The following is a 25469-nucleotide window of genomic DNA, read 5'->3' on the forward strand; positions in this document are numbered from 1 at the left end:
GACTGACCTTTTTGTGACCAAGTCAGAGGAGCCCTGGGACTCCAGTGAGGAGCTTCAGACCCCTTGGCCACCATCTGAAATACTGCTTGAGGGTTGATCCTAATCACCCCTAATTTAGGGGACAAATGGCCAATTAAGGGACCATTTGAGAGTCAGAGAAGCAGAAGGCTGGTGAGGAGACAGACAGACGGGACACAGCCCCCCATCCCATCACATGGTCAGAGAGTCTGCCTGCCAGCTGGGTGAAAGGCACAGTCTCCTCTCTGGACATCAAGGAACAGGGAGGAGTACCCCTAGGGCCATCAAAGTACCCATGGTAGCACCCCCAAGGGCCCTGCAGCTAGGTAGCTCCTGATTCTGCTCTGACACTCAGTGATAGAGATGTCCACACAAGGTCCACACTGGGCCCTTGCAGGGACAGGCGAAGCCCATGCGTAACCTTAGTTTTGTATGTGCAGGGCTGGGGCTGGAAGGGGGCAGAGAAGAAATGAACAAGCATCAGGCAGACTCAGAACTGGGGTGATGACTACTGCACAAGTGTGAGGACCCAGTTCTGATGCCCAATTCCCACATGAAGACGGTGTGGGGGTACACGTCTGTAATCCCAGGACACTACCAAGAAGCTGGTGAACCCGCAGGACTGGGATATGTGGCAGAGAACAGAGGATCTTGCTTCTTGGCCTCAACACCACAGAGATGCTGGGAAATGACTGACCACCTCACAAGCAGGCCCCTTTTGGGGGTACTCCATAACTCCTTCAGTCCCTCTCAAGGCCGTTATGTTTAGTGTTCCTCTGTTCTTGGGTCAGGTGTCCATTGTGGACAGGTGATACACCTGTCTCCTCATTGATCTGTGAGGCCCTCCATAGAAGGATGAGTCCTCTTCATCCGACCTCCCTGGCTTAGTCCAGGGCTGGCGGAACCTTGTAGAGCCTGCTGAACAGATGACTAGAGAGCCTGCTGTCCACCGAGGCCTGTCTAAGGTAGACAGAAAGCGCTGAAGCAGGAGGCTAGCTGGAATAAAGTCTCTTTGCTCCTGGCAGACCCCTGGCTTCCTCAGGGATCCCCCACCAAGGCAGGGATGTGGGGAGGGACACTCATAGGATAGGAATTCCCATACCAGCTCACAGCCACAGCTGTCTGTAACTCCAAAGGATGAGATGCCTTCTGAAGGCACAGACCTACATGCAGGTAACACACACACACACACACACACACACACACACACACACACACACACACACACACTAAAACAGAAATTTTAAAGGAAAAAGATGAGAGGGAGGAGGAGGAGGAGGAGGAGGAGGGGGAGGAGAGAGAGAGAGAGAGAGAGAGACAGACTTTAAGCACGGCTGTACTGCTGCTGGAAGAGGAAGAATAAGGACTTTCATGGCTATTGGTGGCAGAGCCGTAACAGAGGAATTCCAAGCCAGTGACCTTTGCGGGAACATGCCACTCCTCAGCTGCCCAGGGCTCTTTGTCGCCTGTGGCCTCTCTATTCTCTAGACCACTTGCTTCCCCAGCCCTGACATCTGAGGACAGCTCCAGCTGGGGGTCTACTCAAGATTTCAGCCCTTCTTCCTGAAGGACAGGATGGGCCAATGTTCAATATTACCTCTTTGCCCAGCAGACTGAGCCCTGGCTCTACTGCTCACTCCTTCTCAACCCAATGGAGGTGTGCGAGGGGCCTGTGACTGCATCTGCAGTGGGGAAGGTGGTGAGCACACTCTGTGACAATGACCAGACCTTACTATGGCCTCCACTTTGCTTTGATTTCAAGGCCAATCTTTTGGGGGCATTTGTAGGATTTTTCTGATCTCTTGCTACATGGCCTGCCTCCCCCAAACTTAGCTCTAGATACCCGCCTTGGGACTGGGGGGATGGTTTACTCAGTTTGGATCCCTTACACCATGCAAGAAGCTGGTGGCAGCACTGGGGAGGTGGAGACAGAGGGAACCCTGAAGCAAAGCTGAATCAATGAGGTACAGATTCAGTGAGACACAGGGTCTCTCTCTGAGACCGACAGCCTCTCACTGATCTGTAACTCCAGTTCCAGGGACTCTGATGCCCTCTTCTGTCGCGTCTGCTGCGCGGCCTGGGTCCGAGAACGTGCGGAGGGTGTCGGGGATTGACAACACAGAGACTTGTTCAACGGTGTAAAGAAAACTTTAAACAGGCTCCAAAAAGGTTCAAGAAAACTTCCTAAGAAAGGCTCCCACCAGAGAAGCTTCTGCTCTCTCCTCTACCCTGGCTGGTTCTCTCTCACCCCAGAAACTGATCCGGGTGTGGCAGAAGAGGCGGTTAGTCTCTGGACAAGGTCGAGCTCAGGGTGGTTTCTGCGGGCAGGCCTTTTCCAGGAACTTAATGCCCCCAGGCATTGTATTGTTTTTAGTAAACATTGTCTTACAGCTGCCTACTCCCAGGCAGAAGGGGAAGTGGGTCTCTGCTCAAGGTCTGGTGTTCCCACAATTCACCCCTTTTTATTTTTAAATGAGGCACTCCTGGCTTAGGTCAAGTAGGGTCACCCTCCCTTTCCCGTCATTGGGGGACCTTGAACCCCTGTCTTAGGCGGGAGGGGTCTTCCCCACAGGTGGCCCGTCATCAGAGCACCCCAACTTTAAATCATCTGTAACCAACCTTCATGGCTATCGGGATTGCCATGGGCTAGGCTAAGCAATACTTGGTTACGGATCTCTTGCCTCTGGAACAAAGCACGTTTGAGCCCGGCATAAAGCCAGAATGCCTACCGCCACTGCCACCATTTCCAGGACCCCCATTGACATAGCGCCTCTCCATCACCGTACCCATCACCAGATCTGGACCATAACATTCTACCAGCCTTCATCTGTTACAAGGGTAACATGTACGTGATTTACATTCTGTTACAAGGGTAACCCACATGTGACTTACATTTACAATTTGATAAAGTTACAATTGTTCCAAGATCTGCTCAGGAAAGCATTTAGAAAGTGCACTTGCACAGATACATTAGGTACAATCATTGATGTTACACATGTAGCATTATGAAAAATATGAACAATAGGCTTGTTGCACTATCCACAGAGCACCAATTTGTTCCTGTGGTGATGCAGTTTGTTGATTCAACGTCAGCTGATTATGCGACTTGAGTCAAAGTCTCCTTTTTGTCGCATTAGGACAAGTTGCTTTGCATCTCTCTAGAAAAATACACTGGCCTAGTCGTGATTCCAGAAACAGGAACCATCAAGTCTGATATTTCAAGTGACCATGTCCTGTTCAATTACTGAAAAGAGGCTTTAGCCCCTCATCACAGTCCATACCAATGTCCAAATGTTTTAAATGGGTCCTTTTTTTTCTGTTGGCTTCACAATGAAAACTCATGGGTCTGGAAGGTTGATGCAGCAGGTCTGTTGAGAAACTGGAAATCTCGAACCGACTGTTTTCTTTCTTTCTTGGGCTCTAGATTCGATGACAGCAAGGGTCAGGAACACTGATTTAGGAGATCTCACTCAAACTGGCTTAGGTAGGCTCCCATGGTCTCAGGTCCAGTTTTTCTCTGCTCCATGCTGAAGCTTTTATTCTTTTCCTACAAGAAAACACAAACATGCCCTCGACCCCAAATTAGGGTCTTCTCCACTGTCTAGTGCATGGATGTCTCCATTTGACCTGAGCAATGGTTGTTCAAGTTCCATCATGCCAGAATCTGTCTGAAGCTCACTGGCATTCACATTATAAAATTTTTGAATGAGGAGTGTATTATTTGATGAGTCATGTGGGGACTGGGGACATTATTCCCCCTTTTTTATTTTCTAAAAAAATTTTTTTGAACTGTTGAAGCTGGACCATAATAGTAGAAGGATTTGTCTACCCTCCTTGGTTGACTATCTAGGTAAATTGGGATTACTACTTAGATTATTTGTAGATGCCCATTAAAAAGGACATATCCATTAAATATTTCCCAAAAACTTCTGAAAATCACTCAAAGATTGTAAACTATACTGTGTCCAAATAACTTTTGAAAATTATTTGAAGTCTGTGAGCAGTCTTTCCCAATCTAACCTGTAGAGCTCTCACTAGCTGACAAGGCCTCATTTGCATCTTAAATTTTTCTGTAAAAACAGTAACAGACTGGCTGGATGTTCCTTTTGTCTATATTTAAAGCAATCTAGGTAGCTTCTTAACTATTTTTGAAGGGATTTAAGTATCCTTTTAATCATATAAGCAGTTCACACTCATGCATTCACAATCACATTTCATACATACCGGTGTGGCCACACCATACATTCAGAACATACATGCATCTTTCAGTCATCCTTTTTCCCTAGGTCATGATTAGTCTGTTGCAATGAAGCTTCCTTAATTGAAATCTATGTAAAAGAACAACTCCAGCCAATCCTTGAACTAAGATGTTAAAAAGTCCTGTATGTTCTCTATCATTCCTCCATTTGAGCTACAGTCATGGGGTACAGCTGTACCTACTCCTTGTAACTGTAGATGCAAGGTAGAGAGGCCAAGCTTTTGGCCAAAAGTTTTTAGAGATGACTCACAAAATAGAACTTAAATGTAAACAAAATTTTTCCATTGTATATACCTTTGTCTTTTTCTTTACTTAATACCAGTACCTCTTTACTGTTACAAATTTTTTTTCACCCATTTTTTTTTTTTTAATCAGGGTTTCTCTGTATTGTTTGAGGCTGTCAGTCCAGCCTGGCCTCGAACTCACAGAGATACGCCTGCCTCTGCCTCCCCAAGTGCTGGGATTAAAGGCGTGTGCCACCACCGCCCAGCTTGTTACCAATTTTTTTTTTCTCTGTATTATTTGGAGGCTGTCTTGGAACTTGCTCTGTAAACCAGGCTGGCCTTGAACTCAAGAGATCTGCCTGCCTGTGTCTCCCGAGTACTGGGATTAAAGGCGTGTACTGCCAACGCCCGGCTATTCACCCATTTTCAATCCAACTTTCAACCCAGGATGTTCCCTCATGCAAAAAGCCTTAAGATTTACACAATCCACCCTCCAATTGAGGGCAATCTCTGGGTTCCCCTTTTTCCCCGACCTTAGTGTCAGGCTAAGGCCTAGAGATTTAATCCAATCCCCCCTCCAACTGAGGGCAATCTCTCAGGGTCCCCTTACTTTCCTGACCTTTGTCAGGCGAAGGCCTGGAGATTTAATCCAATCCACCCCCCATCTGAGGGCAATCTCTCAGGGTCCCCTTACTTTCCTGACCTTTGTCAGGTGAAGGCCTGGAGATTTAATCCGGTACCCCTAGCTTGGTACCCCCTTTTTAACACATCCACATAGCCTTACTGGCTAGCCTTTTAGATCTCTCAGTTCCCCTTTACTTTCCTGACCTCAGTGGATCAGGCGAAAGACTGGAGATTTTTTATTTTATTTCTTATTTTACCCTTTTTTTATTTCTTTTTTTCTCTTTTTCTTTTCTTTTTTTTTTTTTTTTTTTTTTTTTTTTTTTTTGAGACTGGGTTTCTCTCTATCCTTTTGGAGGCTGTCCTGGAACTTGCTCTATAGACCAGGATGGCCTCATTCCTTCCTATCTCTGCCTCCCGAGTGTTGGGATTAAAGGCGTATGCCACCAACACCCGGCTCTCTGAATATCATAGCAATCATCCTCCCAATCTGGGACATTTAAGCCTTCCCCAGTAATGAACCATGGGCTCCCTCGTTCAATCCATTTTTAAAAGCCTGCCATGGTTGTAGTCCCCTGTTCTTCAAGCAACTTTTTTATGTGATACTGTAATTTAAACTTCCAGGGACTATTTCCCATTGTTTCTTTTCCTATTTTCCTCCATCTGTCCCTGGCTGGCAAAAGGGACAACCCCGTCCACTTACCTCGCTTTCACGATCTCGGTAGGACCTCCAATTGTCACGTCTGCTGCGCGGCCTGGGTCCGAGAACGTGCGGAGGGTGTCGGGGATTGACAACACAGAGACTTGTTCAACGGTGTAAAGAAAACTTTAAACAGGCTCCAAAAAGGTTCAAGAAAACTTCCTAAGAAAGGCTCCCACCAGAGAAGCTTCTGCTCTCTCCTCTACCCTGGCTGGTTCTCTCTCACCCCAGAAACTGATCCGGGTGTGGCAGAAGAGGCGGTTAGTCTCTGGACAAGGTCGAGCTCAGGGTGGTTTCTGCGGGCAGGCCTTTTCCAGGAACTTAATGCCCCCAGGCATTGTATTGTTTTTAGTAAACATTGTCTTACAGCTGCCTACTCCCAGGCAGAAGGGGAAGTGGGTCTCTGCTCAAGGTCTGGTGTTCCCACACTCTTCTGTTCTCTGCTGATAACTGCTGTGTGTACATGGTATACATACTTACATGCAGGCACACACTCATATAAAATAAAAATACATAAACCTTTAAAAAATGGTGAGCTGAGCTGGGCGTTGGTGGTGCATGCCTTTAATCCCAGCACTCGAGAGGCAGAGGCAGGTGGATCTCTGTGAGTTCGAGACCAGCCTGGACTACCAATCGAGTTCCAGGACAGCCTCCAAAGCCACAGAGAAACCCTGTCTCGAAAAACCAAAAAAAAAAAAAAATGGTGAGCTGGGAGGTAGTGGCACATGCCTTTAATCCCAGCTCTCAGGAGGCAGAGGCAGGCGGATCTCTGTGAGTTTGAGATCAGCCTGATCTACAAGAGCTAGTTCCAAGACAGCCTCCAAAGCCACAGAGAAACTCTGTCTTGAAAAACCGAAATTAATTAATTAATTTAATTTAAAAAGGTGAAGAGTAATAGATGATGACACCTGACATTTGACATCTGGACATCTAGCCTTCACACATGAATGCATACATACGCATATTCAGCACACACACACACACACACACACACACACACTGGTGCACACAAGCTCTCTCTCACACACACACACACACTGGTGCACACAAGCTCTCTCTCACACACACACACACTGGTGCACACAAGCACTCACACACACACACACACACACACACTGGTGCACGCAAGCTCTCACACAGAGCTCGTGTTAGCTCACTTTCTACAGGGCCAGTTCATCACTCCTCCTGCCCCAGGTGGAAGTTAGAAAGAACACTGGGATCATTTGTATCTGAAATGCTACCTACAGGCTCATGTCTTGAACATGGAATCCCAACAGTGTTGCTAATTTGGAAGGCTGTGGAACTTTTAGGAAATGGGCCCTAGCTACAGGAGAAAAGTCATTGGAAGGCCCTTGGGGACATCTTATCCCAGACCCCTTTCCCGTCCTCTCTCTGCTTCCTAGCTACCGTAATAAGAACTAAATTGATCTGCCTCAGCCTCACACGTTTTAGATGGCAGGCATGAGCTTCCAAGGTGACTTTCTGAGGCTCCATATAGATACTAGCTTTGGGGATCATGATTCAAATGATCGTTTGCTTTGATGTCTGACCTGTGTGAAGACCTATGCTTCAGAGCAGAGCAGAGCTGCTCTGTTATTTCTGGCCACAGTTGGAAAAAGAGACCCAGCTAGGCAAGGTGCCGGATTAAGTGAGTGCTCACACCAAGCAGGTAGCTGGCAGAGTAGATGTCAGGATTCCCATGCAAAAGGTGACTTGGATAGGCCACCCCACCTTCACAGCCATGACCTCCACCGCAGGCCAGGGCTACTGCTGGACAGGGTCCTGGCTCCTTCCAGTGTCATCCCACTGAGAGCTGGCACTGCAGATGGCTGCCCTGCGGGCCCCTCCAGGTGGGATCCAGGGCCTTCTAAACGTGGTAATGATCAGGAGTGCTCTTTATCACATCCCCTCTTAATGGTCCATTAAAGGCAAGCTGGGGCCTAATGATTACAGGGAAAGTTCTACTGGCTGTGCCTTTGAAATACCCGGAGGTTTGCGGGCACTGGGCAGAACTGGGTGTTTGAAGTGGCGGTCCTTGCAAGAGCGTCTGGAAGGCTGTGCTGCCCGCATCACAGACACACCGGGTACAGCCAGCCTCAGAGGGCCCAATGCTGGCTGTGCTCTGCTTTTCTCTGGTTTGGACTCGCCCCGCCCCCAGGATGCTCCTTTGAGCCTTTCTCTGGTGTCGAGGTGGAGGGATAGGAAGGGGATTTGTTGTTTAATTATTTATTCATGTGTTTGTTTTTTGAGACAGGGTTTCTATGGCTGTCCTGGAACTCATCTGTAGACCAGGCTGGCCTCAAACTTGATCTGCCTGCCTCTGCCTCTGCTGGGATTAAAGGTGTGCTCACCACCGCCTGGCTTTAGGGAGGGGCTTTTTTACTCTATTTTTCTTTTGTCTCTTAGCTGAACTTCAGGGAATGTTAACTCCAAAGAACTAGGCTTGGCTTGTTAATTCAGGTTGAGTCAAGCGATTACTCCGGGCCAGGGGCATCCCCATCCTGACTGAAGGTCTGGGGCAAAAGACTGCATTTTGGGGACCAGCAACTCCTGTTTTCCTACTCACCCATGCATTCCAAAAATACTTATCAAGTGCCTATTTTTGTGCTCTCTAATGTGCACAGCCACACGACACTCGGGGGCTAAGTGCTTGGGGTGAGCCAGTTGGTCACAGGAGAACCTAGCTGAGAGGTGACTTGGGGTGGAGACAAGCGTGCTTCGAAGAAAACCAATTAAGAGCCGGCTGGGGTTGTGCTGAAGGAAGGTGAGCTCAGCCAAAGGTACACTCAGATCTCCATGAGGAGGGGAGCCTGCCTTTGGAGACATGGGGGGGGAAACGGTGGACAAGGGTAAAAGGGCAGAAAGCGCATGCAGCAGTGCGGATTAGCCTGTAAGAACAGTGTGGCTGGGAGTAGCTAAGCATTTCAGGTAGAATGGAGAGCACAGGAAGGGCTTGCAGCCTGCTCTGGCATTTGTGTGAAGTTGAACCCAACGTGCCAGGTCAGAATCTGGTTTGCTGCAAGGGAAAGATGTGCTGGGGGCCAGCTAAGGTCTTCCAGACCGACTATGATGGGATGGGAGAAGACATAGCTCCTCCAGGAAAGACCCCTGCAGCTGGCACCTGCTGTCAGCCACGTGGGAAAGCCAGAGCCTGCTGCCAAGACCAAGGGTAGTCGGGGGAGTGGCCTCCCCTCCTCTCTTTTCACACGGGCCTGCACAGGTGCCTGGCAGGTGTGAGGCCCCACTGAGTCACAAGGGGGTGAAGTCAGAAGTCTGCCTCACTGGCCACCGGGAGACTCCGAAGTTCTCTGGCCCGGTTCTCTCTCCTGGAAAGGGGGAGGTGACTAGGGGTGAATAGATGGGAATGGACAGAGCAACTCAGTTCCCCAAGGCCACCTGGGCTCCACCGGCAGGACTTCTGCTTCCCTGGCCTCTTGGAGAAGTGATTTTGGCAAATAAAAGAAAGGCTGGGCCTGGCCCCACCTGTGTGCCCAGGAAAGCTTCCCCATTGGACTCAGCCACCCTGCTTTGTCTACTCCCCAGCCCTGGAACCTCCAGCTTCCTTTTCCCTTCCTTCTTTTTTTGTCTTGTTTTGTTTTGAGGGTTTTACTCTATAGCTCTGGCTGACCTTGAACTCAATACATAGACCAGGCTAGCCCTGAACTCATAGAGATCCATCTGCCTCTGCCTCAGAAATACTGATATTAAAGGTGTATACCACTGTGCATGGCTTTTCTTTCCTTCCTTCTACCCTCTCTCCTTCCCTCCCTCCCTCCATCCCTCCCTTCTCTTTTCCTCCCTCCCTCCCTCCCTCCCTCCCTCCTTCCTTTCTTTTGTTTTTGTTTTGTTTTGTTTGGTTGGTTTTTCGAGACAGGGTTTCTCTGTATGGTCTTAGAGGCTGTCCTGGAATTCACTCTGTAGACCAGGCTGGCCTCGAACTCACAGAGATCCACCTGCCTCTGCCTCCCTAGTGCTGGGATTAAAGGCGTGCACCACCAACGGAAAGAAAGGTTTTCCTACTGTAGCCCAGGTCTCAATTTCTAAACCTTCTTGCTCCAGTGCCCCACCCAGCAGCTGGGACCACAGGTGTGTGCCACAACCCCAGCTTGTAAAGAGAAGCTTTTTCTTTGTGAGGAGCCGTCCCGCCAGCCTGGTTCTAGAGCCGCATCAATCCCAAATAAACACACAGGAGGCTATATTAATTATGAAGCTGTTGGCCTTGCTTGTTTCTTACTGGCTAGCTCTGACTTAAGTAATTACCCCATAATTGTTAATCTAAGTATGTTTCTTACCGGAGAATAGTTCCGGGCTTCCTACCCCATGGCGTTACATGTTGACTCTGCTGTGTTTCTCCTTCCCAGAGTCCTCCTGGACTCCTAGTCCCTCCTATCTAGATTCCCTATTGGCCAGACAGTGCTTTATTGACAAATGCACAGGACTTCCCCAACACCAGCTCTTGTCCCAAAATATTTATTTTGTTGCTGTTTGAGTTTTTGGTGTTTTAAGACAGGGTCTCAGGTAACTCATGCTGATCTTGAATTTCTCCGTAGCCAAGGATAATTTTAAGCTAGCTTTGAAAGAAAGCAGGAATTAGGAAGGAGCAGAGCTCAGACCACCAGGGCTAGAGAACAGTAGGGCAGAGGTGGTCCTGGCCCATATGTCAGAGCTTCAAATGCTGGTCTAGGGCAGCATCTGACTGTAGTGAGCAATGGTGGTCCCACAGTTTCTGCAGGAGGCAGAGTGAGGAGACTGGAAAGGGGTGGCTTTAAGAAGCACAGCTCGCCGGGCGTTGGTGGCACACGCCTTTAATCCCAGTACTTAGGAGGCAGGGGCAGGCAGATCTTTGCGAGTTCAAGGCCAGCCTGGTCTACAGAGTGAGTTCCAGGACAGCCTCCAAAACAATACAGAGAAACCCTGTCTCGAAAAACAAAACAAAACAAAAAAACAACAACAAAAAAAGAAGTGCAGCTCAGAGATGCCTCTCAGGGCCTGACACTGTACCCACCCAGTGTGAGTGGCCCCAAAGCCCAGCCTCCTCTCACAGCAGACTACCCCCCCCCCACCTAAGGGCTTGTAGCCCTGCCAGGGAGTATCTCACAGGGACAGGGCTTTGTACTTCAATCGGCCTTTCATCTGAAGCCCCCAGGACCATGCCAGCTGGCTTAATTAGGGGCCTCAAGCGACCTAAGTACTGTTTTGTAGCTGGACAGAACACAGAAGAGTGGGATTAAGTGATTTGTCCAAGATTATACTGCAGAGGTGCAAAGACCCCGCTTCTGGTGGATAGGGACACCACAGCTTCTGCCTGCCACCACCCTTTTGCCTGTTGAGTCTTGTCCTATCAGGACCCTGAGCACTCAGCTGACGGCCTGAAGCCTGGGGACATATGTGAGGGTCCCTACTTGCTGGCAGCCTCCACTGTGCTGGAGGTTGAGTGCTCAGTGATTGAGGGATCTTTCCAAGGCTCTCTGAAAAGGCAAACATAGATGGCAGAGTAGAGAATCAGCTCCAACAGGACCCACAGGGCCTTCCTCAGGGCTGCGGCTGGCTCTGAGCCTCAGGGTGCTGGGCTGGCAGGGATGAGGGGGCCGGATGGAGATGCCTGGCTGTGAGGCGGGCTGCCCATGGGCCCTTGTCCTGCTGGGAAATTCCTGGCGTTCTTTCTTTGGTTTGTGAGCTCATGGCAAGGGAGGTGGGTGCTGCTAAAAGCTGGAAAATAAACTGCATTGCAAAGAAACAAACAAATGCCGATCTGAGCTGCAGCAGTGTGGTCCCTGTGGCCAAACTGGGATGGGGTGGGAGAGTGTACGGGGGATGGGGAGAAGTCAGTTGTCCCAGTGGTACTTGCTGAGTCCTGCATGGGCACTCTCCCGGCTTGTGTCCCTGCAAGCCTCATTTCCTCATCTCTGCTCCTTCCAGGGAACCAGACAGTCTCAGTGTCCTGCCCCCACAGCCTGGGCTCAGGGCAGACTCTACCTACCAAGTAATCAATGCCCCTGCCCTGCTTCAAACGGTCCAGCAACTCCAGCTTCACTCCTAGCAGAAGTTCAGGGCTTGCAAGAGTCCCCACATCCTTGGTCTCTTCCTGCTACCCCAAAATCCTTCCCCATTGCTGTCTTGGAGCTTTTCGGATCCAGTCCCCAGCCCACTATACCCTCCACTCAGAGGGCCTTGTTCACCCCAGAAGCACTTGCTAACTCCCTGCTGGCTTCTGGGCCCCTCCTGAGCAAGGCTTCCTTGAGTTTTGCCTTGAAACCCCAGCCTCGAACCGGGCGGGTGTTGGTGGTGCATGTCTTTAATTCCAGCACTCGGGAGATGGATCTATGTGAGTTCGAGGCTGGACTGGTCTACAGAGCGAGTTCCAGGACAGCCTCCAAAACAATACAGAGAAACCCTGCTGAAAAACCAAAAAAAAAAAAAAAAAAAAAAAAGACTCAGCCTCTCCTGGCTGTCCAATACCCAGAGCGTTCCTCAGACCCTACCCCCCATCCTTCCTTGATTCTCACTACCTTCTAAGACAATGCTTCATTTTCTTATTTTCTTTCTTGCCAGCAGTTCCTTTCTAGGAGCTCAGACCCCATTCTGGTAGCAGATCTGAGCACTACTGAGCTCATCAGAGTCACAGGTTGAATGAGACCTAGGCAGCAGAAGGGTGGAGTGGATGGCAGAGGGGGGTGGGGGAATCATGGATCTGGCAGGACAGGACGCTAAACCCCTATAGGGACATGGTGGTGACCAGGTGACTAGCCTCACTTATTTGGGGAGGAGACCATAGAAGGAGGCAAGGGCCTCAGACTGGGTACTGCTGGCCATTCCTGTGCTGGAAGCCCCTTCCAATCCCCCCATGTTCCGCCTGAACATTAACACAGACCCTCAGCCATGACTAAAGCCCCAGTCGGGCTTCTCACCACTTCTAGCCCCATTGGGAGGGTCACTGTCCCTCAGTGATACAATCCCTGAGACAGGAGCGTGGGAGAATCCTTGTGGCTCCAGAAAGAAGAGCTGAGAAACAACTTCCTGGGGGGAAAATAAAACAAAACAAAACGGGAGGCGGGGTTGCATCTCAGCCTCTGGAAACCCAGCAACCTGTTAGTGTAAGTGTGTTCCATGGTGGCTTGCAACATGCTTATGCTGTTATTTGTTTTTAAAATAGTCTTATGTAGTTCAGGGTAGCCTCCGATTCTCTAGCTATCTTAGGGGAACCTCAGATTACTGAATGCCCTGTCTCAGTGTCCTATGCGGTGGGATGACAGACATCAGTAGCTTGTTGGAGAGCTGGACAGACACTCTCCTAATACCAGATTGTCTGAGCATTTTGAGTTAGCTGTGACAGCGGTGGGAGGGACAGACAGTGCTTCAGACCAACTTTGATTGCTCAGAACCTGAAGCTGAAGACAAGGGCAACTGGGGCTTATTTTACAGGTAAGAAGAGTGAGGCTAGGAGAGGCTATGGCCACTGACCCATGGACCCAGTCCTTGTCAACGGCTAAATTGGGGCTGGAACCATGTGACCAGACAGGGCTTCCTGAACACCACGTGACACACTGGCTGGAACAGCTAAGGCCCAAAAATGAGTGTGAGGGATCCGAGATCTGACACCCACAGCCTCCCTGTGGGGCAGGAGCTTGTAGAAGAGAGCCTTTGCCCCCCCTGGATGGCTTCCTGGCCAACCTCAGGCTCCTCTGCTCTCCTTCTGGTTCCTGTTTGTGGCAGCCATTGGGGACAAGACCCAGTGTTAGCACATGAATAGTCAGGGATTTCCTGGGCCAGGTTGCGCGAAAATGCACATTTCTCACCAAAAGGGCCCTATTTGGGCACTGCACACACCAGCAAACGGTCAGCCTGACCCCTGCACCAGGTGTGAAGGCAGCTTGATGCTCCCAGGGGGCTGGCTGGCTCTTACCTAGCTGAAAGGAGCCAACCTCAGCTCTGCAGGAACAGACACCCCGAGTTCCCAAACAGAGTTAGGCTTTCACCCCCAACAGGAAGGAAGGCAAAGTTTAGAAGTATTTCCTCAGACCAGAGCTACCTGGGACCAGATCCTTCCTCCTGTTCATGCTCACTCACTCACTTCACAAGCATTCATCCTGTCCTTCCTGCATGCTGGTTCCTTCTCTAGCCACTGGGGGTACCTCAGCCAAGTGGGCAGAGGAGATGAGACCCTGCTCTTACAGGCTTAGAGCCTGTAGCAGGGACATAGAGAGCAGAAGGATAGATTTGTGGGCTTGGGAGACCTGCTTCAGCAGGGCTCAGGGAAGGGAGGGTTCAAGGTAGTGATGTGCACAGGCCCTGGGGCTTGACTGGACAGGGAGAGCTTGCAGGGCTTGCTCTGGCCCTCCTGAGTCCAGTGTTTAGTGATCCACTTGAATACAGTGTTGTCCCTGCTTTACTCCCAGACACTTCCACACAGGGCCAGCTCCTCTGTCCCCTGGGCCTGGTTTACAGCACTGGACAGGGTCTGACAGGCCATTCCCAGTTTTGTTCCATCTGAAGCCCAGCCAAGCTGGTGGAACTGGGATAGGCAGTGCTTCCCTAGCTATAGGAAGCAGAATGTACACCCTGCAGAACCCTCCCCAAAAGTTAGCTTCTAGAACCTTCCTTGGAAATGGGGTCTCTGCCGAGACAACATAGTTAAAGTTCTAAGAGTACCATCCTGGTTTCTGAGGAGATCTAACTCTAGCAGCAGGTGCCCTATCAGAGAAGGGGAGGGAGGAGAGAGCAGGAGCACCCGTGGACGATCATCGTCACCCAGTGCCTAGAGCCCAGGAGCTGTAAGAAGCAAAAGGAATCTGCTCTGGACCTGGGAGGGCATACAATCTTGCCCACCCCACTACCAACGGATGGCTACAAGGAAATTAAGTCTGTGTTGCTCAAAGCCACCAATCAGAGCCCTTGTGCGACTCCAATGTCCTCAGAGTCTTATTTAGCATGAATGAGGCCCATTTCAGACACTCACAAATCCTTGCCTGCAAGAAGAGGGCCTCAGGAGACTCTGGGATGACATGGCTTGGGCATCCGTTGTAGGCTCGCTCTACCTGCTGGGAGGATGTGAGTGCGGGAGTAGGGTGGGGGCGGGGGAGAAAAACTTTGCTTCAGCACCTGCCTTTCCTAGGTCTTCCAGCCAATCTGGGGCCCTGACTGGACTGAGGCTGGGCCTAGAGTCCTAGATCTTTTTGGAGGCCCCAGTGCTCTTATGAGTATGAGGGAGGCATAGCAATTCAGTTAGGTTCTCATTGCCCTGCTATCCCTCTGGAAGGTAATTAGGAGCTATCTGAGGTCACCAGCATATTCTGGTGGCAAATGGACCCTTAAGGACAGTAGTGTGAAGTACAAATAAGCCTGTACCTGGAGGTGTTCAAAGGGGCATTGGAGGCTTGGGGTGTTCTCCAGGTCTGCATGCCTCTCTGTAAAACGCACAGACTCTTAGACTGGTATTTACAGGCTTGGAAGAATCCAGGGCTCCCTGGGGAATGGGAGGGAAACTATCACCTCACCACACCAAGGCAGGTCAGAGAGCACTGCCCTTTTAGGTGACTGGCCCAAGGGCCTGAACCTGTTTTCATGGCTGGTCTAGGCTGGCCCGAGTTGAAGTGTTGAGGGTCTTGAGCTATCTTACCGATTGTCACATGTGTGCCCTTCATTCTGTACTTCCTAACTTGGCATGTGGATAGGGTACCAAGCCCTGATGGCTAGAGGAGAGGCCAGTGGGTGACTCTGTGTAAGACAATGTCCTCACACTGCACATGGGAGGGATTTGTTATAGGGGGACTGTGTCTCCAAATACTGGAGGCTAACCCACAGTAGCTCAGAATGCAGTGAGACTATGAGCACAAATCAGAGCTCAGACATAAAGAAAAAAAAAGGGACATGCTCAGACACAGGGAGAAGATACATACTGGGAGTAAGGAGCCAGTCACAGGTAGGTAACACAGTTGTGAATTTCCAGCACAAGGACACAGGACATAGGAAGATGGCTATCAAAGCCATTGCCTGTGGAGTTCTGCCCCAGTGGCCTGAATCTTCCTCCAAATGCCTTTCTTTTCTTTTTCCTATTTTGTTTTATTTTGAAACAGGGACTCACTATGTATCCCTGGCTGGCCTGGAACTCACCGTGTAGACCAGCATAGCCTCAAACTCTTGAGACCGATTTTGATTGTGTTTACCAAATTCTGTTTAAATCCACTTTCCAGGATTAAAGGTATGTACTACTACCACTTCTCAGCACGTCTTTCCCTTCCTTTTCTTTTTTTTTTCTTTTTTTTTGATACAGGATCTCATACTGTTCAGGCTACTCAATTTGTAGCTAAAGATGACCTTTAACTCCCTGTCCCTCTGCTTCCAATCACAGGCACATTCATACGCTCTCACACACACATTAAAAAAAATTGGCCTGATGTGGTGGGGCACGCCTTTAATCCCAGTACTCAGGAGGCAGAGGCAGGCAGATCTCTGGGAGCCCGAGGCTAGCCTGATTTACAAGGTGAGTTAGAGGTCAGCCAGGGCTACAGAGTAAGACCCTGTCTGAAAATCAACCAGTCAATCAGCCAATTAATTAGTTAATAATTAACCAAGAAAACTAAGTGGCTTAAAAATGTATAAACATAGGGCTGGTTATAGGGTGCTAGCCTGGCATGAAAGAGGTTCTCTCTGAATGGATCCTGTCTTAGTTTTAATGGTCAATTTGACACAGCCTACAGTCACCTGAGAGTCTCAGCTGAGGAAGTACTCAGAGAACATGGCCTGTAGTCATATCTGTTGGGAACTGTCTTGATTGTTAATTGATATAGGGTGGCCCAGCCCACTGTGGGTGACACCATTCCCTGGGCAGGTAAATCCTGGCTAATTTGTGTTTGTTGTTTTTGTTTTGGTTTTGAGACTGGACTTGGAATTGGAAACAGAATAAATTCTTTCGTCTCCTAAGCTGCCTTCAGTCAGGGTATTTTATCATAGCAATGGAAGGGAATGAGGACAGGTCCTTAGTACCGAAAAAGTAGAAATAGCCGGGCGTTGGTGGCGCACGCCTTTAATTCCAGCACTCGGGAGGCAGAGGCAGGCGACTCTCTGTGAGTTTGAGGTCAGCCTGGTCTACAGAACAAGTGCCAGGATAGGCTCCAAAGCTACACAGAAAAACCTTGCCTCAAAAAAGCCCAAAGAAAGAAAGATAGAAGGGAGGGAGGGAAGGAGGGAGGGAGGGAGGAAAGGAAGGAAGGAAGAAAGAAAGAAACAAAGAAAGAAGAAATAAAAGCATCTCCAGATGTTAAGGTAACAATCTTGATCTGTGTGCTCTCTGCCGCTCACATAACTCTGGCTCTGTGACTCTGGATATCTAGATAAGTCCTTCAATGAAGAAACTCTGTGTATTGTGTTTGTCACTTATGAGGTTGTTGGGAGTTTCTTCCCCCTGGGGCCACTCTGCAAGTGGCTGGGTAACTTGCTCCTGTCTGTTTTGGGTAGCTTCTGGCCAGGGTGGAAAAGAATGGCTGCCCCAAACTCTTCAGGCTGGCCAGGCTTCTCCCTGCGCAGTGTTCCCAGGAGCCCAGTGTTTTTCAGAGCTTCTGATTCCTGGCACTGGGACACTGAGGCAGGAGGACCAGGAGGCAAAGGCTATCCTGGGCAATACAGTGAGATCCTGTCTCAAACATGCAAATGAACAAATAAAACATTCTATTTCCATCCCATCCATTAAAATAGAGTTCCATGGACAAACTCAGACTTAAGCAAAGAGAAAATATATGGCCAGGAGTGATGGTGCAAGCCCTTGGAAGGCAGAAGCAGGTCCATCGCTGGTCTCTGAGTTCAAGGCCAGCTGGGACAACATAGTTAGACCCTGTCAAAAACAAAAAAACAAAAAACAGGAGAACAGAAAGTGCCTGCAAAACCAGTGGCTGTGAGAGTTCTATGCCTGTCTCCATGAGAGCACCCCTTCTGTTCCTTTGTTCATCTTGTCTTCAGCACCTGGGCTGGCCTTCCCTCAGGCAGCTGAAGTCTCTTGGGCCAGTAGTCCTTTTCCAGGCTATTGGAACTCTGTCTTTCCCCAGCCAGGTCCTGCAGGCTGAAGTGTGGAGTTTGGGACAACAGAAGGCCCATATTGGCTAAGAAGGCCAGGGGACCGGTAGGAGGAAGAAGGGTCCAAGTGCCCTCCTTCTACTTTCTCCAAGAAAAAGGGACTTTGCAAAACTGGCCTAGGTATAAGTGGCTTCCCCCTGCCAGCGCTGGAATCTGAGGAGTAATGGGTACCCCTCTGAGGTTTCCTTGCCCTCAGGGTTCGGTAGAAGCTGGTAGCCATCTGAGAACCCACAGTGACTGAGAGCTCACTTTGGTCCCTCAGGACATAGGCTGATTTGATTCTGCTTCTGCCAGAAGACTCAGGGACAGCAAACCCTGAATGTTTCACTTGTTCCCGGAACACCCGTTATTAGCATTGGGCTGACACACGACAGCTAACGAGGAGCCCAAACCAGAAAGATTCCCATGGAATAGTACCCCTGAAAGTTCCTGTTTTAATTTTTGGTCTTTGATACAGGGCCTCGTGTAGCCCAGGCTGGCCTTAAACTTAATATGTAGCCCTGGATGACCTTGAACTCTCTGATCTTCTACTTCTAGCACCTGAGCGAAGGGATGGATTACAGGCGTTCACAACCACACCTAACAAACCCTGTTGGGCCACCAACTCCCTGTATAGGAAGATGACCTTGAGCTCGTGAGCCTCCTGCCTCTACTTCCTCACTGCTGGATTTCTGGTTTGTTTGGTTTTTAAGACAGGCTCTGACTGTAACTGGGGCTGTCATTACATAATAGTCAGCTCAATGAGGGCTCTGAATGGTGGAGCACTCATCCCCTGGGGCTGTTGTGCATGGCTCTGCCTCCTCTTGGGGCAACAGACTCAGGACCCTGGGTGTCCAATCCTGTAGTGGCTGTGAATACTGAAGGTGGCCTACCTCAGAAGTCACACAGAGATATTTCTGCCAATGTGGTCGTGAAATGGAAGGGCACAGATGCCTCTCAGTTAAGGAGAACAGAGGGGACAGCTGATGGAGCTATGTCTGACTCTGTCCTATTCAGGACTCCCACAAACCCAGGGCACATACATGCAGGTTGTTGAGAAAGGGACGTGCTGGGTTTGGCCAGTTGTCCAGGCCTCTTGACTATTTTACATACTGTGAGTGGTCCTTTAAAGGGACGAGGCCACCTGCCCAGTGCTGTCTCCTTCCTGAATCACGTTTTCCAAACTCCTCTAGGGATGGAATCCATTCCACTCAGGGAAGTGGAGGTAGTAACACCTTGGCTGACCATACCCTGTGGTGTGTCTCCCCCACCCTTTACTGAAGTGCCAGTCCAGCATCTCCAACCTACCCTGACTGGGTAGCACCATGCAGTCACTCAGGGCAGCTTCAGGTGGCCTACTGTGCTGATTGGCTTCCCTCATAGCCGTTAGTTATCACCAGAAGGAAGTTTCTATTTGGCCACAATAACTCTTTAACACTTGAAAGTTTTCCTGGAGAAAGGGAGGCAGGGGAGCTCCAAGCTCATCCACTGTACTCCAGATGTGCAAGCTGCAAAATTTCCCCTAGTGCAAGAAACTGAATGGCATGACTTGCAGTGGGGACTGTGCAAGCTCTCCCCTTAAATTAAAAAACAAAGATCGCCAGGTGTGGTGGTGTATGTCTTTAATCCTAGCATTCAGGAGACAGAGGCAAGCAGATCTCTAGGGGTTCAAGGCTAGCCTGGTCTACACCGTGAGATCCTATCTCGAACAAAACAGCAAGCAAACTCAAAAACAACCCAAAAGTCCTAAAACCAGGGCCAGTGAACCGGCCCAGTGGACAAGGCAGCTACCAAACCTCAAGACCTGAGTGTGATGGAAGAACTAAGCTCCTTCTTTTGGTTTTGGTTTTTTGAGACTGACTGTCCTCCAACTCACAGAGATCCATCTGCCTCTGCCTATCAAATGCTGGGATTAAAAATGTGCACCACCACTGCCCGGCTAAGAACTAACCTTTAAAAAACAACAAAAAACCAGGGTCTCACTTGGCTGTTCTGGAACTCAATATATGAACCAAGCTGGCCTCACCTCTGAGTGCCGGGATTGAAGGTGTACAGTGTGATGTGATGCCTGACCAAGAACTGACTTTCCTGGAACTTGTTTTGCAGACCAGGCTGGCTTCGAACTCAGAGATCTGCCTCCCAAGGGCACCACCACCACCCAGAACTGACTTTCCTAAGTTATTTTCTCCATGCTCATGTCCTACCTTGAAACTCATGTACAGCAAATAAACAAGCACTGTTCTCATAATGGGGTGACTTATGACCTGGGTATTCGGAGTCAGCCTGGAGGCTGGAAGTCTAAATGGGCCAGGCGGACCCTCCAGAGTTGGGCAGGGCCACGCCTTTCTGCTTGAGGTTTTTCTGGAGTTTGCCCTTTGCCTGGCCTCCTTTTCATGAGGGCAAGTCGTGTAGGTTAGTCTGCCCTAGTCATTCATCATTACTTTAGGCTCTCACATAGCCCAGGCTGGCCCCAAACTCACAATGTAATGGAAGATCAACTTGAATGTAGGATTCTTCTGTTAGTACCTCCCAAAAGTTGGGATTCCACCCATGCACCACCACACCCTGTTCATGTGGTGCTGGGGACCCAAGAGGCTTCGTGTGTGTTGGGTAGCCACTGAGCTGCACCTTTAGCCTCCCCCCCTTTTTTGAGGCAGGCTTTTTCTGTGTAACTGGCTGCCCTGGAACTTTCTCAGTAGACCAGACTGGCCTTGATTCAGAGGTCCGTCAGTCTCCGTGGTGCTGGGATTAAAGGTGTATACCACCACTGACTACCATCCTACGTGAGTTTTAAGACAGCATCACAGACTCCATTGTGGGCTAGGGTTCCATCTTAAAAATGAAGGCAAAACAAACCCCAAATTCTAAACACATCCTGATATAGACAAGTTATACATAAGGACAACTGACACAAATTTTAGCCAGGTGTGGCAGTGCAAACCCATAACCTCAGCACTTGATGAAGCAGGATCATGAGTTTGAGGTCCTACCAGGCTACATACCCTATGGAATCCCATCTCCAAAATAAATGAACAAAAAAACCTGTGCAAAAAAAAAAAAAAAACCCAGCAAACAAAATGGTACAAAACAATGGAGATCTGTGACCTGCTATCTTTTATGACTTGTCAAACCTGCGTGTGGTGTCTGTCAGCTGTTCTCATCCTGACTGAAGCTTCTACCCCATTTTGCTTTGGTGAGCATATACTGACTCAGAGACCCTGGTTAGTGACCAGGTAGGCAGCATAGAGCCCCACTGAGGAGAGACACTAGATGTGGCAAAACCGTGGCTCCCTTACCTCAGTCTGCTTTCAAGGCCACATCTGTGTGCTCTGCACACAGCTGGCTAAACTCTTCTTGCTCCCATCCTGCTCGGCTGCAGTTAGAAAAAGATGAAGCGGACACAGGGGCTGATTCAAGACACATGTGCCATTTTAATATCTTTCCCGCTCATTTACAACAGTCCCGTTGGGCTCTCTGTACATGATCAAATGCTTCTCTTGGATCGAGCATCCAGTGTGCACAGCACATACTATCTCTGGGTCGATACCTGTATTAACTACAGACCGACTCGTTAGTAACAAGCAGATACAGAAACCGTAAACCCATCCCACAATGAAATTCCAAAGGTCCAGCCTTGTTCCTGGACATAGGAAAGGAAGCTGGCTGAAGAAACGAAACAGCTGGTCAGGGAGGACCACCGCCTGCTTGAGGTAACATAGCTGCACCAAATCCCATCAGAGCAGAAGATGCCTTCCAGCATTTGGGTAACTCAAGCAGGAGGCCATCCTGGGCTACAGAATAAGACCCTATCTCACACACCCTCTCCCCCGAAAAAAAAGGAAGACCTGACTCTGTTGACTGAGTGGCCTGGCATGCTCCTGATTTCAATCCCTAATACACCCCTAATAAAGTGTGTATGGCCATGGCCGACACCTATAATCTCAGCACTTTGGAAGTAGAGGCAGGAATCAAATTCCAAGGTCATCCTCAGCTGCATAGCAAGTTCAGGGCCAGCCTGGGCCGAGTCCCTGCCTTTAAAAAAAACAAAAGACCTTTAACCACCTTTCCCCCAACACTCTTGGAGTCTAGGGCCTGCCTTCAAAACCACAAAATCTGTATTGTCCAGTAAGCCAAACAGAAAGGGAAGTTTGGGATGTTCTCCCACCTCAGCTTCGGGGTGTGGCCTCTTCCTTCTTGGGCTGTGGTACAGAATAGTATTTTAAGTATCCGACTAACATTCAAACAAAGAGTTTTTGAAAGGAATGTGAAAGACAAAAAAAAATGCCAATCAGATTTTCCCGTCTTGCTGTCTGTAGCCTCCCATAAAGTTAATTTGGGATGCGACTGCGAAGCCTCCCCAGAAGTCTTAACATCTTGGGGAGAAGCATTCGGGGCATTCACTGTAGCTAGCTAAGGTCATTTTGTGTAAACTCCGAAGAGTCATTCATTAAAATTAAATGCTCACCCTCACCTCAGCCCTTTTTTAAATGCCGCCAGCCCTGCCTCTTCCATCTTGGTCTCTGCGACAGGGGTTACATTCGCAAAATATATAAAGAAAAATATAAGGGTTACTTGACTTGGTGACCATATAGTGCACTCCGACAGCTGGGCGCGCATATTTTCACCATGAATACCCCTTACTAAAAGTAAATCATTGGGTAAAGATAGCTGGAACGTGACAAGAGTCCAGCAGGGCGCAGGATGCTACATGTGGAAGAGAAGCAGGCAGACGCACCCGGCAGGCAGAGTCTCCAGCTTGATCACCAGGGGCTCAGGAACAGAGGTAGATGGGAATAGAGTGCGTTCACACTCGGACTGCATCAGAATGCGGACTCCTGCAGGCAGACAGCATTAGGACTGGGAAGGACAGTCGCTCTCAAATTGTGGAATTCCAGCACAAAGCTCCCCAAATTCAGGGAAGCCTGTTTTTCTCAGTTTGATTTTTCAAAATATATTGCTATATCCTGAATCACAAAGTAGAAATTCATCCCTCAAGTCTTGAGTTGTGGCACACACACCTCCTTGTCCATTCCTAGCTCCTTTCCAGGCAATTGACAAAGTTCCAATGGCTACAAGCCATATGCCCTGTTAGCCCTCCAACAAAGGCAAACAGGAGTTTATGAAGTTGTCTAAGGGTCTCTACCATCCCATAGGTCGAGGAAGATTGACTGCAAGAGAGTTCAAAGATCAGTCTTGGAGATCTAAAAACAGAGGCGGGAGGGCTTCCAGGACGCACTTCTGTCCCTGGAGTAAACCGATCCGTTCGGGTTCATACCAAAGGGAGCTGAGGGAGCGGCTGCTTCAGGATGCTTCCCGACTGGAAGGAGGAGTGCAGGGTCCTCCTCTCACAGGCGCAGAGGCCCTAGGCAGGCCTTTCCAGACAGAGCCCAGACACCCTTGGAATCTGATGTCCCCAGTTTTAAGAGACTCACACACGAAATAGCAGCACACCCTTGGCTTTGTAGTTTAGGAAGTCCATCCCACTGCAAACAAGTCCGAGCTTCATTGGATTTGTTTGCTCTTTTGGTCATTTCCCCCTCCCATAAAATGAAAATACACAGAATTATAAATAATTGGGCATCTGTATATACATATTTAAATAATTTAAATATCTTACACCTGTTTTTTTTTTCTTGCAAGTAATTCTCCGTGGAAAGAAAGTGCTCCTCCTGAGGGGTGGGGTGTGCTTCCGAGGCTGAGGCAGCACTCTGGAGGGTCACAGTCTAGGGAGGAAGTGTGTTACCTTCATGGTAGGAGACACTCGATTCCCCTTCTTGGTCCGCCCATTCTTACTAAGGGCCATGAACATGCCGGGGTACGCGTAGGATTCGTAGGCGTTGTAGTTGTTGGGCAGAAGAATCTCTTTGAATTTGCACTCTTCGGTAAAGAAAGGCTAGGAAGGAGGACACAGGGTGAGCCAGGGACCTGTTGTAGCCAAGCCCAAGGGGGGTCTCAGAATTTCTAGGCAGAGTGTCAAGTCTGTCTGTCCCAGGCTTCAAGGAGGTGATAAGCCCACACTAGGCGGAGCACAGCTCACCTGCCCTGTCCCTACCAATCTATCAATCTGGTGTCTCCTGTCGTGCGTTCTGCCTTTTGGGACTACTCATCTCTGCTGGACCGCCTCTCTCCTAGGATGAGTTAAGTACCCACATACCGCTGGCAGTAATAGGGTGGGGCAGCTCCTTTGGTTTGGAAACCCAGACCACCTCTGGTTACTTTAGCTGAAAACCTTGAGACCTGGTAACCGGACACAAGTGCGTGTGTGCGTTTTATAATCCCGCTAGCACTGCATACAGTCCCCAGCAGGTGCCCAGTCAGACTCCCCAGGCACTCACCACACCGAAGAGCTTGCCCCTGCTGCTCATGGCCACGAAGAACCGGCTAGCCACCCCGAAGATGCTCACCACGCCCCGCTGCACCGGGGAGAGCTCCAGAAGGCCTAGGGGGAGGGGGGCGCAGGTCAGAAAAGCGTAGGTAACCCCACAGAGACCCTCCGCCAAGAACCTCTGGGGACCTGGATGCTGGCGGTGAAAAAAAAAAAAAACCCAGGCAGGGTCCCCAGCGCAAAGCATTAAGCGTTCGTGTCCTGTCTGCCCGTAGGCCCCCAAGTCTGGCCTCAGTCTGGGCATTTGTCCCGGGCTCCCGTGGGTGCCGACGGGCGAAGGCGCTGGAATTCGGCACCGGGAGCCCAGGCTTCCGAAGGCGGGAGGCGGGGTCCGGCTAGCGGGTGCGCTCACGGTCTTCGCGTCCAAAGGGACGGAGCTCGAATCCGCTCCGTTCCTGGGTCTACTGCCCGGGTCCCCACCCTCCCGGCACGCTCCGCACTCACTGTCGCTGGTGTCCGCGTGTACGCCACCGATGCGACCGTCGGGCAGCACCTGCAGGTGGAATCCGATGCCCACGTTGCAGTAGAGTCGCCGCAGTCTTTTGAGGCCCAGCAGGTAGTCCCCTGCGCCGCTGCGGACCGCAGCCTGCGGGGGCTGCGCGGCCACCGGTAGGCGCACCAGCGAGCGAGCCACCAGGCCGTTCCAGCCGCGCCCCAGTCCGGCCGGCCGTGTGCCATTGGGTGCGGCGGCCCCTCGAACCACCAGGGCTACCAACAGGCTCAGCAGGACTCTGGATAGCAGAGTCCCGGTGGCTGGCCCGTGCTTCTCCATCCCGGCCCGCGGGCCGTGCGTGCGCTCTTGTGGCGGGCCGTGAGTCCGGCGAATGCTGCGCGCCGGTCGAGGCTGCGGGAAGGAACTAGCCTGCAGCGGTGGCGGGACAAGTCCCCGCGCGTCCAGCCCCACAGAGAGCAGCGGTATATATAGCCGGCGCCCCCTCCTACTCTCTGGCCCGCGGGGCGCCGGTCGCCTGGGAGCTGGGGAGCAGGCCGCCTGCCAATCACCGCTGGGGGAGGAGGCGCGGACAGGGCGGTGGCTACTGTCACCTGGAGAGACCCCAGCCCCTAGCTCTTGGCTCCGCCCAGTACTAGAACCTGTTGGTCCCACCCCTCGGCTCTCTGCTCCCTAGGGCATCTCCCATCCTCCTTCCTTGCTGGTGGACCCTTGGGGACCCGGCAGATTCTGAATTCTTTCTGGTGCGCCAAGGACTGGCCTGGGCT

General features: G+C 50.3%; 1 protein-coding gene across 1 annotated transcript; it reads right to left on the reverse strand.

Annotated features, from left to right (window-relative positions):
- Positions 1-23582: 23582 nt before the first annotated feature.
- Fgf4 (fibroblast growth factor 4) lies at positions 23583-25023 on the reverse strand. The gene is made up of 3 exons (XM_005064113.1): positions 24696-25023; positions 24202-24305; positions 23583-23759 (listed from the first exon to the last, which is right to left on the reverse strand). The coding sequence occupies exons 1-3, from the start codon at positions 25021-25023 to the stop codon at positions 23583-23585; spliced, it is 609 nt and encodes a 202-aa protein (XP_005064170.1).
- Between the last annotated feature and the right edge of the window lie 446 nt (positions 25024-25469).

This window comes from Mesocricetus auratus, unplaced genomic scaffold (assembly GCF_017639785.1).
Source record: "Mesocricetus auratus isolate SY011 unplaced genomic scaffold, BCM_Maur_2.0 Super-Scaffold_4256, whole genome shotgun sequence".
Taxonomy (NCBI): Eukaryota; Metazoa; Chordata; class Mammalia; order Rodentia; family Cricetidae; genus Mesocricetus; species Mesocricetus auratus.